Source organism: Aspergillus fijiensis (assembly GCF_003184825.1).
Source record: "Aspergillus fijiensis CBS 313.89 unplaced genomic scaffold BO72scaffold_137, whole genome shotgun sequence".
Classification (NCBI taxonomy): domain Eukaryota; kingdom Fungi; phylum Ascomycota; class Eurotiomycetes; order Eurotiales; family Aspergillaceae; genus Aspergillus; species Aspergillus fijiensis.
Genome location: NW_024469113.1, coordinates 1 through 14,102, shown reverse-complemented (window position 1 = coordinate 14,102; position 14,102 = coordinate 1). Strand labels below are relative to the sequence as shown.

Below are 14,102 nucleotides of genomic sequence, written 5' to 3'. Positions count from 1 at the left end.
GGAAGTTTTGAGAAATGATAGTAAGCTCGTACAATCAACTGTGAGCAAGCGGGATGATATGGTGACGACTGACGAGATTGCGAAGCCATGGAAGAAAATAGGAGGAGGGAGAAAGGAGATTTAAAATAGGTGATCGACCGACTCAGTGGGCCGAGTGAAACGTTCAGCAGGAACCCAGGCACAGGATCAAGATCCGGTCGGGTCGAGGTGGGTTGGATCCTTGAACCAGGCCAGGCCAGGCACAGGCACAGGCACAAGAGGGATCAACTAGGAATGCAATCGGCTACTTTTTACACAGTTCAATCAAACTAGTGCTGGGGTTTACTAGTGAAATGATTTCCTTCCACGAGGAAGGAGGGGCTGGAAGGGGATCAAGGCGAGGGTAGTCAAGGTACCTGAATCCCTTCATAATGGGCATGGAATGGAGGATGCGAGTAGAGGGAGTAAAGGGGGTCGGGAAGGAACAACAGGAAGGATAATAATACCTGTACTCCGTAGATGGAGTAGTTAGTTAGATAGCATTATGAAGGAATCTGGTAGGGAGTCAGTAACTAGGCCCCTAGGGAGTAGTCAAGGTAAGTGATATTAAACCCCCCTTGGGTTAACTACTAGTTAGGTAGCAATTCCGCAGTGATTGATAAGGAGGAGAGTGAGTGAGTGAGTGAGTGATGCAACAAAGAAACAATGGGATTGACGATTATATGACAATTGGATGGTGACTGATCTCATGATGGGACAGGGCCTGTTGATCTTATTACTTTGACAGAGTAGGACTTGGTACTTCGTACTTTTTGTCTTATTTTGCCCCCTGGGATGATGTATCGTCATCGGGTTGGGTTTGGTTGGGGCTTATCTTACTCCGGACTTAGCCTGTCAAAAATGTCAATGCGAGTGTGCTTGCAGTTCGTACATAGTGTCATTCGAAGGGGAAATCCGTCCGTAATTGATTGCACAGAAGATAACTAAGGTGGATGCATCAGAATTGATACATCAACTGTTGAGGTTATGTCCAGTGGAGGGTCCATCCACCAGTTGCCTCCCACCGCCTTCCTTCCCATCGAGCAGCTGTGCGAACCGACTTTCCCACTTCGGTCTCGTGTTTCTCTCTCTCGACTCTCTCTTCTCTCACCTCTCACCTCTCACCTCCTTCCTCTCTTGTCTTCCTCGCCTGCAGCCTCAATCTTCGCCTCTTCTTCACTCACAACTGAAAAAAAAACCAAAGAAAGAAAAAAAAGTCCCAGCCACTGCTCACTCAAATTGGAGAGGGGCACATCAACGACTATTTCATTGTGGGCATCGTCATGCGAGATGTCGACTAGGCTGCCAGTCAACGTCGACAATATTTCTTTTTTGCCCCTCCTCCTCTTTCCCGACTCTATCTTAGCGCAGACGCTCGCCCTGTGCCTCGTTTACCAATAATAATATAGATCATTTCGCTTTCTCTCGCTCGGGGTCTCTGTCTCCCTCTCTTCTCTCGAGAGAGAAACCCGCGAGGGCTGGCGGTCGACTTCTTATATTAAAGGCTCCCCAAAAAAAGAACATGGGTTGACCACTCACCGTGTCCCCTACCTTGTCTCCCCCGGTCCATTAGTATTAGTATTATTTTGATTATTTGATTATTTTGATTCTCGATTCTCGATTCCTCTGCTTCTTCTTCTTCTTCTTCTTCTTCTTCTTCTTCCCTTTCCTCCCCCACTCTTGTCTCTCTCTTCTCGACCTCACCTAGTCCTTTCTCCTCTTTTCTCTTCTTCTTCGCTCTCTCCTCCTCCCGTTCTCCTCTCTCTTTCTGCACAGTCCATCTATCTCTATACTACCTGACCTTGACTTACATGGGGTCTTTTTGAGTCCGGACCGACCTTGTTTGTCCTTTCCTGCGCAGTGCCGCGGCTTCGATGCGACTTCCCCATTGGCCTGTCGCCTGATCTCGAATCGATCGGACGTGGTCCGTCGACCGCTTGAGTCGGCCTGACCCTCCCTCAGGCTCCTTACCACCGCCAACCCCCCCCCTCTCCTCCGCCATGGAAGGTTTCGACGACTCCTTCTATCAGGCACACTATCCCATACAGGACCCCCAACTGGGTCCTTCCTCCGATTATCCTCACGCCCAGCAAAATTCTCTCCTTCCGCTAGCTTACCCCAATTCCGATCAGTTTCAACCGGGAACTTTTCCCTACCAATCGCACCCCTCAGATTTCTTGTCCAACGGTGCCCCTGGTGCCCTAATCCCATCCCATCCAAATGCATTGGCTCTGCATCAATCCGGTCTGCATAGCCACCACCCGGCCCCGTCCCGGACACCCGGTCTGGGAAGCCGAATCGCAAATGCCTCGATGCATGCTTACGATCCGATGTCTTTCCCGGGCCACGGCATGGTCATGAGCATGGAAGCAGCAAATAGCTTCGCTTACGATGCCTCCACTTTCCATACAACCGGCGCTTTAGATCCCAATCTCGATCGCCATCCTACTGTCCAGCGCCCCCCTTTGCCTACCCAAGTCATTGATCTAGATCCTCCCGTTCCTGCTGCATATTCCATTCCCCGGAATCAATCGGCTCTCGCCACCACATACTGGGCTCCGCCTGTGGCTCAGGATCTAAGCACTCCCGTACAACCTGCAGTCGCCGCCGCCCCCGCCGCCCCCGCCGCTGCCAGGCCTCCCGCCGAAACCCCCTCCACATCGACGCCCCGCCCCGCGCGGGATCAGAGCGGCGCGCGGCGTGCTGGTGCTGCTGCACAGGCGGAAGTGCAACAGCAGCCCTACGGGCAAGCCTCGAATACCACCGTATCCCATCGATTCATCCAGCCAAAGCGGCCTTCACCAAAGGGTGGGTATTGCTCTATTTGATTCCAATCTGAGTCGGAAGGCTGATGCGGATTCTTTACGCTTCTTAGCAGCCGTACCGCCTCGGGCCAAGACAGAAGTGGGTAGCGAGTCTCCATATTCCAGCATCTACTCCAGCAGTGGCTTCGATATCTTGGGCATATTGGTAGGTTCAAGTGCTGACCCGCCTACTCAACGCCATCGCCCACTGATCGACTTCCTTCTAGGCTCAAGTAGTGTCCCGGCCGGATGCCAAGATAAATATTGGTGCGGTGGACTTGTCCTGTGCCTTTGTGCTCTGCGATATCACCCAGGATGACCATCCCATTGTGTACGTCTCGGAAGCGTTCGAGCGGCTCACTGGTTACACCAATGATGAGATCGTGGGCCACAACTGTCGGTTCCTGCAAGGTCCCGACGGTGTGGTGTACCAGGGCATGCCGCGGAAGTTTGTCGATGAGAACACCGCCTTTCGCTTCCGGTCAACCATCGAGGATCGGGCTGAGATTCAGGCCAGTATCATCAACTACCGAAAAGGTGGACAACCTTTCGTGAACTTGGTTACCATGATTCCGATTCGATGGGGTGGCCCGGATTACCGCTTTTACGTCGGCTTTCAGGTCGATTTGGTCGAACAGCCCGACGCTGTCACCCGACGAAACCCCAGTATGACCCTCCCAGAACCCGAGCTGTTCATTGAGGCTGGACTGACATGACTCTTCCGCAGATGGCACGTACATGATCAATTATCAACGCAGTCAATTGCCCAACTACGTAGTCCCGTCTCCGGAGATGTACCGAGTCAACCCGGAGCTGATTACTATGTGGGCTCCGGAGCAGGTGTCGACAATTCTCGACAGCCTAAACGGCTCTATGCCCATCTATCGAGAATTACTGGATCGAGTTTTGGTGGAAAACACGGACGATGTCATCCATGTGCTTTCGTTTGAGGGTGAATTCCTCTATTTGTCCCCGTCTTGTCCCAAGGTCCTGGAATATGACGCGGTAGAACTAGTTGGGAAGGGCTTGTCCACCGTCTGCCATCCGAGTGACATCGGTCCTGTGATTCGCGAACTCCGTGCCTGCATTACTCCCGAGCCAGTGAGTGTGGCGTACCGCATCCGGAAGAAACATAGTGGATATGTCTGGTTCGAAAGCCACGGGTCGTGGCACATCACCGACCGCGGACGGCAATACATGGTTCTGGTGGGTCGTCCCCGGGCCGTGTACAGTCTTGATCATGTTGCTGTCGTTGGCCGTGGAGGCTTGGCAGAGAACGACCTTTGGGCTAAGCTGTCGATGTCCGGAATCGTCCTCTATGTTTCATCGAAGACGCGGCCGGTGCTAGGTCGGTTGCCGGAAGACCTGATTGGTAAGAGCATTCAGGACCTAATGGGAGCGGACACGCGACCACAGGCCTTGCAGGCGCTCGAGGCAGCGAGGGGTGGCCAACAGGTTTCGTTCAACCACAAGATCCGTCACCGCAAGGGCCACATGCTCCCGGTGCAGACGACGCTTTTACCCGGCGATGCAAAAGAAGGGACCCCGCCTTCTTTCCTGGTGGCGCAGTTACGCTTCCCAAAGATGTCCACGCCCGGGGCATCTGACGAACCGGGTTCATCAACTGACTTGGGGCTCGCGCCAACCGGGGTGGACTTATCCGGGCTGGTGGGAACCAACCGGTTGCCAGCGGGCAATCAGCAATTGGCCTCGTTGGAAGATAATACGCTGTTCACGGAGCTGGCGCCCACGCGGGGTTCCAGCTGGCAGTTCGAACTGCGGGAATTGGAGAAGCAGAACCGCACCCTGTCGGACGAGATGCAGCGGTTGATCACACGGCGGAAGAAGCGCAAGCGCAAGCAGAGCACCATTGTGGTGGAAAAGAGCTGCTCGATGTGTCGGGCAAAGACCACCCCGGAGTGGCGGCGGGGACCCAGTGGCAACCGGGACCTTTGCAACAGCTGTGGACTGCGCTGGGCGAAGCAAGTGCGGAACGCGGCTCAGGCGACGGCCGGGGCGGTCCGCCCGGGCGTGACCTCATGATGAGTGATGAATTGTTTCGTTGTATTTGTGGATCCTTCTAGCGGTTGCTGCTTGAGTTTCTGGATAGTCTTCTGAGCATTTCATTCCTGAGATACCATTTGTGAGTAGGATGGCTTGGCCTGGCCTCCAAGGGGCGTGTGCGGTTTTTTATGGAATGATTGATTAATTATGAGGGAAATGGATGGATGTGCATTGCTGCGGGCGGCGTTTTATTTGGGTTGGGTGCGATGAATTTGAATTGTATACTACTAAGAAGGGTTTGATTTGGATATCAAATTGTGGCGGAACCTGCAGAAAGCTGAGAAGGAAAGCGTTTCGGACTCTTCGATGACTTGTCATTACAGTTGAGTGTCTAGTCTGTATAGCAAATGACACCTGAATATACTTCAAGCGTTCTATGAATCAATCGGGGGCCATTTGAGGGAGCATATATACCACTATACATACTCCTTACTATACATACCAAATATTCTTGTATATCAATTGATGGAGTCTACATGAATAGAGGAACTACTCAATCCCTCCATTGCAACCACTTCTCCAACCATCGTCTCTCCTCGCGCTCCACCTCCCATCCATTTCTCCCATTGCCCCGAGAACCCACCCCAACTCCGCCGCGCTCCTCCACTGCAATGCGGACCTCGGCCGCTTCCATGGCCTGAACACCGCCACTCCTCCGGATCAACTCGTCATCCACCTCCAGATAATTCAGATACCGCTCTAAGCGCCGTCGATACACCAGGAGCACGGGCCAGGCCAGGCGATCATGCGACCTCGCCAGGCCGAACACCGCGCACGCCCGAGCGACCGCGTCTCGATCCCCGTCTCCACTCACGCCCATCAACCACCTCACGCTCTTCATCTCCTTCTCACTGCCGACCTCCGGCGCCGTGACCGTCCCGCGATCGAGGAGTAGCGCCACCTTCTTCCGCTGGACGCGCTTCGCGCGCTCCTTCTCCAACTGGCGGGGCACGCGACACGTCCGCGGGGTGACGGCATTGCCGAGCGCCAGGACGACGAGGGGCGTGAATTCGCCGCAGACGATGAGGAGGAGGGTGAAGGGGATCATGCGACGGATGTCGTAGGCGGCGCGATGGAGGAGCTGGAAGCTGGAGCGTGAGATGACGGCCCGCCTGTTGCTGTTGTTGTCCTTTGCTGTCGTCGTCGTCGTCGTCGTCGTCGTGACATTGGTGCGACCCTTGCTCGCCCCAACTGCCTCTTGCGTCACCGCCAAATAGGCGGAGGTCGGGAGATGTGCGGGTAAGCCCAGGGCGCGGCGGAGAGGCACCGCGGCGCGGTGGTTGTGGTAGACATTCTTGAGGCCGGTCTTGTAGAAGGTCAGGTAGGCGCGGCCGACGGCGAGGTAGTGTTTGAGTTTGTCGGCGGGCGAGGCCGAGGGCCCGAGGGCGGAGGGGAGGGTGAGCTCTGCCGGGCGGGTGCTCGCGGGCGGGTTGATGTCGCTGGAGAGGGAGTGGCTGGCGGTGGAGGTAAGCGATTGTGGGGATGAGGTTTGGGACTTGGAAGAGGAGGGAGACGAGGTGGCGGATGTGGTGGAGAAGTAATTGCAGTGGTCGTATCTGTTGAGCTGTTGTTGTTGGTGGCGGAGGAGAGAAGTGATGCTGCTGCTGCTAATGCTGCTGTTGCTGCTCAGGGAGGTTGTCGGCGGTCGTGATCGGAGGAGCACTCGGGCCTGGGGGGCTCTGAGGGAAACCGGCATTGTTTGCCGGGGGAACACAATTGAGAGAGATAGGAGGAGTGAAAGAGCTCAATGCAAGTGAGAAGTACTTAGAGGGACGACTGATTGAAGGAAGGAAGGAAGAAGGCAAAGTGCGGAGTTTGGATGGAGTAACACGGCGGAAATATTCACCTGAGGCAACGAGGCAGCATTTTATGCCTTAGGCATCAGTAATCGTCATCGTGAACAACAGGAGCCGAATTAATCTCAATATATCAACTGACTTAGGATATTCTCTTGTCAAAGGTCATTCTCTGCTACCCCGTAGAGTCACGTTACAGTTTGATTTATCATCAGGGATCAATTGGTAATCCGTATCTGCTGACCCATGTGACTCACTCACCACCACCATCGCGATCTATAACCACCTTGAGGTATAAATCATCTCACCCACCATCCTCGTCATCAGCAACCAAGCGAAGAATATGAAGACACCACACCTCCTCAACCACCTTGCCCACCACGCCCACACCGATACCCACCATACCACCCACGAATCAACCAAGACATCACCCACCATGACCCCTCCCAATCCACCAATAACCTTCACCACCCCGACGGCGCTCCTCCTCATTGACAACCAAACCGCCTTCACGCATCCAACCCACTGGGGCCCCTCACGGTCCAACCCGCTCTACGAGCCCAACATCCAATCCCTTCTGCTCGCCTTCCGCGTGGCGGCCGCAGCAGCAGCAGCAGCAGCAGCAGCAGCAGCAGCGCAGACGACGCCCACCACGACCACCACCATGGAAGTCATCCATGTCTTCCACACCTCGACGGAGCCAGACTCGCCCTTCCACCCGGCGGCCCCGGTCAACGGGCGCGAGCCGCTCGACTTCGCCGTGCCCGCGCCGGACGGCTCGGAGCCCGTCTTCTGGAAATGCGTCAACCCGAGCTTCATCGGCACGGGGCTGGAGGCCCACCTGCGCGCGCGCGGGATCCGCCAGCTGGTCGTGACGGGCTTGACCACCGATCACTGTGTGTCGACGACCGTGCGCATGGCGGCGAACCTCGGCGTGGTGGATCGCGGTCGGGGTACCCACGAGGGCGGGGAGGAGGATGGTCTTGTGCCCGTGGATCAGCGCACGGGCGCGCATGCAAGCCCACCGACGGCGGCTCCAGGGCGCATCCTCTTGGTAGGCGATGCGACGGCGACGTGGGCAAAGGGGGGCTTTGATGCGGAGACGGTGCACGCGGTTTCGTTAGCGAGTCTGGATGGCGAATTCGCGGAGGTGGTAAGGACTGAGGAGGTAGTCAAAGCATTGAGGAAGATTACATAGTTTTCTTTATCAGTCTTATGTTTTTCTCCCTCTTGAATGAGGATACATAGAGGGAGGAGGAGGATTCAATAACGTAAGTAATTTGCGGATTAAGATAATGATAAGAAAGTAGTTTCGCTTCAGTGTAGCCCCCCCCCCTACAACGGCACCTCCACAGCAATGATATTTTTCGACACAAAGCCTGTCACAAACAGCATCGCCGTCTTCGCCACAGAATCCTTGGGATCTACAGGGAGCAACAACGCGGTGCTGGCGGATCGGATGTTGCTTCCATCATCCTCGAAAATGAGCCGCTTCTCCCATTCCGGGGTCGCTGTGTCTCCGAAATGACGACGCAGGTGCCACACCATGACTCCTTCCTGAGCATGCGGGTCGTTGTGAGTTCGGCGAAGATCGACTGCCCGCAGCAGACCACCGACCACGTATCCGCTAGCGTCATCCTCGGGGGTTGCATAGGGATCGTCATAGTAGGTTGGATTATCGATCGTGCTCTCGAACGCAAACTCATCCAGTACCGAGAGGGTGCGGTTGCTGCGGTCTGCCCTTGCACGGTACATGATGCCTCCTGCGGCACTGGAGAGCAACAACTCCTCCTTGGACTGCCCATGGCCCAATCCGTTGAGGTTCAGGTATCCCTGAGACGCCACGACGGCATCGACGCCCGTAGCTGCGCTGTTCGACTGAACAGGATCGACATTCACATGGATGACATTGGTCCATTTTGCCAACGGGAGTATATCTTCGACCGTGCGCATGATGCCGTCTCGATAGAAGTGATCGTTCGTGACATAAATCGAGTGCAGGCTCTCGGCGTAAATGTCGTTCGGGGTGACAATCAAAGGATGGGAAATTGAGCGGACATGGCGAACGGTGCTGGATCCCAAGACATGGTGAAAGAGCTCAATCTGGGAGTGGGCCTTCGGAATGCCTTCAGTCGAGGGCTTCTCAAAGTAGTGCGGGTTCGATAAATGGTTAATCGCATAGATGTAAATGGCACCCTGGCGATCCGGATCGTCGACCAGATCAATCCCATGCGTCACAAAGGGCCCGTGGAAGTTATCGAATGCAAGCCGCCGGGACTTGAGGGTCTAGTCGTATGCCATGAGCCTCGCATCACCATCATGCCGACTGGGCACGTCTTACCTTGGGGTCGATGACATGAAATGAACCTGTTGACTGAGCCGGCCCCTGCAAATTGCCCAGTGGCGGGAACCATTCGAAGCGGGGCAAGAGGGAGTCTTCACAGGCTGCAAAGATCTGGCCAGTAGGTTGATAGTAATGCATATCTTCGCACTGCATGGTGTCTTCGATCTTATGGATTTTCTGGGCCTCGATTGACACGATGTCAGTGGCTGTCCGGAAGACTCCCACGACGGTGAGCCAGTGACAGACAGGCCCATAAAGATTGGCTGCCACCAAGACAAGGATGGCGAGATTGAAAGAGCTCTTCATAGTGGAAAAAAGATACTCGAAGGTAGGCTAGCCAGCGTGGTCAGTCTGCGTGGCCGTGACAGCACTTCTGTTGGGCCGGTGAGCGTGTATGCGTGTTAGTTGTCCCATTTCTCGAAACAACCTTCAAGCGGAGCATTGGAAAAAGGAAGGAAGGAGGACAAGGATGAGGAGGAGGAGGAGGAAGAGGAGAGGAGGAGGCAAGGGGGCCGGGGGCAGGCCAACTGATAGGTGAGCAAATCTCCTCACCCAAAGAGGAATGCGGGGGGTGGGAATTGGAGTGGAGAAGAAAGTGAATGAGCCAAAGAGAAAATGCTTGTATATGTGTGTGTGTGTGTGTGTGTGCGCGACAGAAGAGAATGCATTAGGTAATAAGACAAAGTGTTGATGGAGGAGGTCGATGAGGAGGGAGAGCTTCATACCTTACTCTACTTAATCTACTGGTCTATCACACACTGTTTGCAACCTGAGAATTGGAGTTGAGTCTGAGTCTCTCACTATAGCTAATTTCATCATTCCATAATTCATCTTCTCCCCCTACCCCGCTTTTCGTTAGGCTGGATGCAATCCCCTTTTCCCATTCAATTACAGAGCCCCGGATTTAGCTAAGTCAGAAGAGAAAGCAAGGAAATAGAAACATAAAACCCAAAAAGCACCCCAGAAGCACTGTCCCCGCTTTCTTTCATCGCTAAGTAACTCCATCCACAACCCAGAAAGTCCGTGCTTTCAAGAGTCCCTGTCGTGAACCAAGCCACTCCACTAATGCTGGGACTTGGCCTCGAGGTACTCTTGATCACTGGCATCCAGGATGTCGTACTCCTCGTCTGTCAAAAGACCAACGTCCGTCTCATCATCCAAGGTCAGACTGTCCATGTCATCCAGAACATCCTGCTCCGAGCGGTAGGACACCGAGGGTGCCGTAATTGCAGCTTCGTGCGTGCTCGACTCCGGAGACTCCTTCTCCAACTTGGGAAAGATCATCTGACTACCCGTAGGCTCAGGCTGATCAGCTTCCACAGCGGGTGCCGCTTGGACATCCTCGGACGGCGAGGGGGTCTCAGCCACCGGGTTCACGTTGCGCACTTGGATATCACACCACAAACGGTGGCCAAATGGCATGCCGGTAGGAAGCTTGAGTCGCCAATAGGAAATGGCAGTGCCTAGACGGCTAGGTGTCTTGAGGGTCACCGTGAAGTCGGCACTCTGACCGGGCTCCAAAGGCTGGCTCAACTTGTTGCTCTCCATGGCGGCGGCGATGGAGTTGAGGCTCAATGGGTGGTTGGTGTCCACATTGAACATTGAATCGCCACCTACAAACTGCACATCCGTCCCGGCAGGCCACGCCGAAGGACCCGGGTTGAACAGTGTCCATGTTTGCTGGAAAGGAGTGTTGGGAGCCATGGCCGTGTCATCGGGGATTGTGTCACGAATGAAGAAAGCTTGGTACCCAGAGGCGGGGTCCACAGCCAGGTTCTGTTCAGTCTGTTCAGCTGGGGCTGGGGTCGTGTCCACAATAGGGCTGGCTTGCTCCACGGGAGCCGGCTCCTCAACGGCCTCCTTGGCTGCTTCGGACGCTTCCTGGACCGTCTGCTCAGGTTCACCAAGAGTGGCGGATTCAGTTGAGAGAGACTTTTCCAGGCGGTCACCGATCATGGTCACGCCTTGCTCGGATCTATCGAAGGTGCTGACCCGGACGTCGCGCACGGGGGTCTTGAGCATGAGCAATGGGTGGGTTCGGTTATGCGTGTTTGTCGGGTGAACCTCGCAACTGGCGCAGAAATCGGTATCATGGCACACGGAACACTTGTACCTAGTACCAGTGATGAATGTGGGACAGGACTTGGTCCGACACAGAGGACCGTCACAGTAGATACCGTAGTGCACCTCGTGGTTGATCAAAGGCTCAGCGATCGTATCATAAAGGGGAGCGAACCGATGACCGGGGTGTTGCTGAGGGACCTTCTCGTAGCATTCGGTGCAGTAGTCCCAGTCCGGGCAGGTCAAGCACTTGTGGCGGACACCAACGATACGCTAGCACAACCGTTAGTTGACTCTAGACAACATATAAGAACCGGACAGAACCAAGAACAGTACCTTCTCGCATCCATCACAGATTGCCGCATGGTGATGATGACGCCCTGGGTTGCAACGCGACTGGACGATACTCTTCAAAGCGAACTGGCGGTCCTCAACCAGAGCGAATGTGTGGGCGGGATGATGACCATGCGAGTCCTTGAGGAGGCAGGTAATACAGAGATCGTAGTCATCACAGTCAGCACACGAGACCATCTTGCTCTCTTCATGTTCTATGACTAGTTAACATCTTATTAGATTCAGGATACAGACAAGGAGGTTTACCTTTGAGACAATCATTACAGATACGCAGACTATTTGGCTCTGGCGCGGCCGGAGCTGAAGGTGGAGCTGAAGCTGGAGCGGGTTTGGGAGAGGGCTCGCGGACTGGTTCGGGAGTCGACACCGTAGGCGCCTCTTTGGCGTCCTCAATTGCGACCTTGCGGGGAGGAATCGTCTCGGTGGTACTGTTGGTGACTTGGCCATCTTTGACGACCCGTCTAATCAACCAGTGCTCTTCATTGAGACAGGTCGCTCCGCTGTTCACGCATTGAGGGCAGAGATCATAATCCCCATTATCGCAAATGCTGCAGTGATAGTGTTCGTTCGGAATGGACAAACCACAGCGATTGCAATCGATGCAGAATACTCCGCTGGGAGAGGCATGGGACACGACCGGGAAGTGGGAACCGTCGAACACGAAGTCACGGAAGTTCGGTGGTGGAGAAGGCTCAGTCTCCCAGTGAGCAGATTGAGTCTCTGCTGGGATGGGACAAGCCACATTGTCAACCAGGTCGGTGGCTGATGCGGACGCCGTAGTAGGCACAACTTCAGCCTGAGATTCAGGGAGGGGGGAACCCAAGACAGTTTCTAGGTAGCTATAACGAGAGGCAGTCTGCTGTTCAGACGATCCTTCCTCCATAGGGGGTTGGGAAGCAATCTCATCGGCAGTAGTGGCCTTGATTCGCAGCTTGAGTTTCGCTTTGGCTGCCCGGTAGAGTTGTTTGTAAACGGCCGGGTTCTGGCTGTCCAGGTGCACATAGTTGCCGGCACTGTCTGAGTACCGCTCAAAAATCACGTTCACGCCGTCCGGCACACTAAGCAGTTGGCGGAGCTAGAGCCAAGATAAGGGATCAGCATGCGGTAAGCAATGGGCGCGGCTTGCACAGCTGATCAAAATTTTCGTTACGAAGGGAGGGAATTATAGGCAGGCATAGGCCTCCAAATGAATGAGACACATATACAGGGGAGGAGACATCATTCTAGCAAGGAAAGTGGTTTTCCGAAGAAAAAGACACTGGGGGAGAGAAAGGCAGAGAGTAGCGGAGGGAAGGGCAGGTTTAAGGTTGATTTGGGGGGGGGGCGGAGGAGCTCCGGTCGGAGGTCGAGTGGGGACTCGAAACTCACATTCTGGGGTAGAGTACGAGCTCCAAGCTCTTTCAACGGAATCTTGAAGCGACGAGTATTGTCATTATACAATACCTTGACTGTGATCAAAGTGCTGGGACCCACAGCTGAAGTGGGAGCAGTGGGAGTAGCCATGGTGATACTGATAATGTTGATTGATGATGATGTCCGACCGTGTGGAAGCTCTTGCTTGGCGTAGAAATAAGAGGGTCTGGACCTAATGGATCAGGCAGCACGGCAACGCTAACGGGCTCGGGCGTGATCAAGTAGTAGAAGTAGTCTTGGAGTCCAAGTGGCAAAGCACGAGACAGAATTAGAGCACTAAAACAGCCCAGCTGAGATGATGTTAATTGAGAGAGAAAGAGAGGATGAAAGGAGGATAGATAATGGATAGATGTAGAGCGTGGGATGAATGGATGGATGGATGGATGGATGGCTGTGGGTGAGATGATGGTTGATGAAAGGAGTCAAGGAGGAGTAAGGGGAAGGAGAGTGAGAAGTTACTAAAAGAGTAGACAGAGATAGAAAAGATTCAAAGGATTTGAAATGGGGAGAGGGTGAGGTGGTGTTGAGGAAGATTAAGTTGGAAAGAGGGAGATGGGGAGATGACGGAAGAGAAGGGGAGAAAGAGAAGAGGAGGAAGAGGAGAGAAGGAGGAGAAGGCGGAGTTAAAGAGGGAGGGAAGAAGCAGCTGAAGCTGGAGGTCAGCTGGTTGCTTGAAGGCAGAGCCCTGCCAGCCTGCGCGTCCGCGGTTGCTGGCTGGCTGCATCCGGCCGAGGCGGTGAGCCTTCTATTTTACTCGATGTATCCATAGTACTAAGTACAGTAACTTAGTTGTTACTATAGTACTATATCAGAACCTACCTACCTAGCAACTTAACTACCTAGTACTCATAGTTGACTACTGTAAACTAAAACCTAAAAACTAATCACCTTATTTGATTTCCGTCATTCCTTCCTTTTCCTTCTCGTTTTCTTTTGTTCTTTTTCCTGGGCCCACCGCTCTGTTGACGTGATATACTCGAATACATTCAAATAGTGAGTTCTGTACTCCGTACTTAGGATTGCTTCAGTGATTGTCAATTGACCTACTTACTAGGTACAACGCCAACTGGTACATGAAGGTCTTGCTTCCCCACTTCTGTAATCATCATTGCCTATCTGTACGGCACGGATCTCCGGTTCTCTTCCACTTACCCCGACTCAGTGACTCCACAGAACCAGTGGAATGGCTATCGAAGTACCTGCTAAGTATTCTGTACTGTACTGTACCTCTGCTATCTATCCTTTCTT

At 54.0% G+C, this 14,102-nt stretch overlaps 5 protein-coding genes across 5 annotated transcripts; 2 read left to right on the top strand and 3 right to left on the bottom strand.

Annotated features, from left to right (window-relative positions):
- Positions 1 to 2,018: 2,018 nt before the first annotated feature.
- On the top strand, positions 2,019 to 5,292 carry lreA (GATA transcription factor LreA; the record flags this gene model as incomplete). Its single annotated transcript, XM_040949207.1, has 4 exons — positions 2,019 to 2,830; positions 2,859 to 2,988; positions 3,050 to 3,488; positions 3,550 to 5,292. 4 exons carry the CDS (start codon positions 2,019 to 2,021, stop codon positions 4,863 to 4,865), a joined length of 2,697 nt encoding a protein of 898 aa, XP_040794822.1. The 3' UTR covers positions 4,866 to 5,292.
- Positions 5,293 to 5,379: 87 nt separating this feature from the next.
- On the bottom strand, positions 5,380 to 6,623 carry BO72DRAFT_533199 (uncharacterized protein; the record flags this gene model as incomplete). Its single annotated transcript, XM_040950492.1, has 1 exon — positions 5,380 to 6,623. The coding sequence occupies exon 1, from the start codon at positions 6,580 to 6,582 to the stop codon at positions 5,380 to 5,382; it is 1,203 nt and encodes a 400-aa protein (XP_040794821.1). The 5' UTR covers positions 6,583 to 6,623.
- A 201-nt stretch (positions 6,624 to 6,824) lies between these two features.
- Positions 6,825 to 8,056, top strand: BO72DRAFT_454220 (putative isochorismatase family hydrolase). Its single transcript, XM_040946173.1, has one exon. The coding sequence runs from the start codon at positions 7,026 to 7,028 to the stop codon at positions 7,878 to 7,880; it is 855 nt and encodes a 284-aa protein (XP_040794820.1). The 5' UTR covers positions 6,825 to 7,025; the 3' UTR covers positions 7,881 to 8,056.
- Positions 7,949 to 9,819, bottom strand: BO72DRAFT_50157 (serum paraoxonase/arylesterase family protein). Its single transcript, XM_040948997.1, has 2 exons — positions 9,024 to 9,819; positions 7,949 to 8,968 (listed from the first exon to the last, which is right to left on the bottom strand). Exons 1-2 carry the CDS (start codon positions 9,330 to 9,332, stop codon positions 8,018 to 8,020), a joined length of 1,260 nt encoding a protein of 419 aa, XP_040794819.1. The 5' UTR covers positions 9,333 to 9,819; the 3' UTR covers positions 7,949 to 8,017.
- On the bottom strand, positions 9,711 to 13,144 carry BO72DRAFT_50122 (ZZ type zinc finger domain protein). Its single transcript, XM_040948956.1, has 4 exons — positions 12,810 to 13,144; positions 11,688 to 12,516; positions 11,424 to 11,635; positions 9,711 to 11,360 (listed from the first exon to the last, which is right to left on the bottom strand). The coding sequence occupies exons 1-4, from the start codon at positions 12,942 to 12,944 to the stop codon at positions 10,089 to 10,091; spliced, it is 2,448 nt and encodes an 815-aa protein (XP_040794818.1). The 5' UTR covers positions 12,945 to 13,144; the 3' UTR covers positions 9,711 to 10,088.
- Between the last annotated feature and the right edge of the window lie 958 nt (positions 13,145 to 14,102).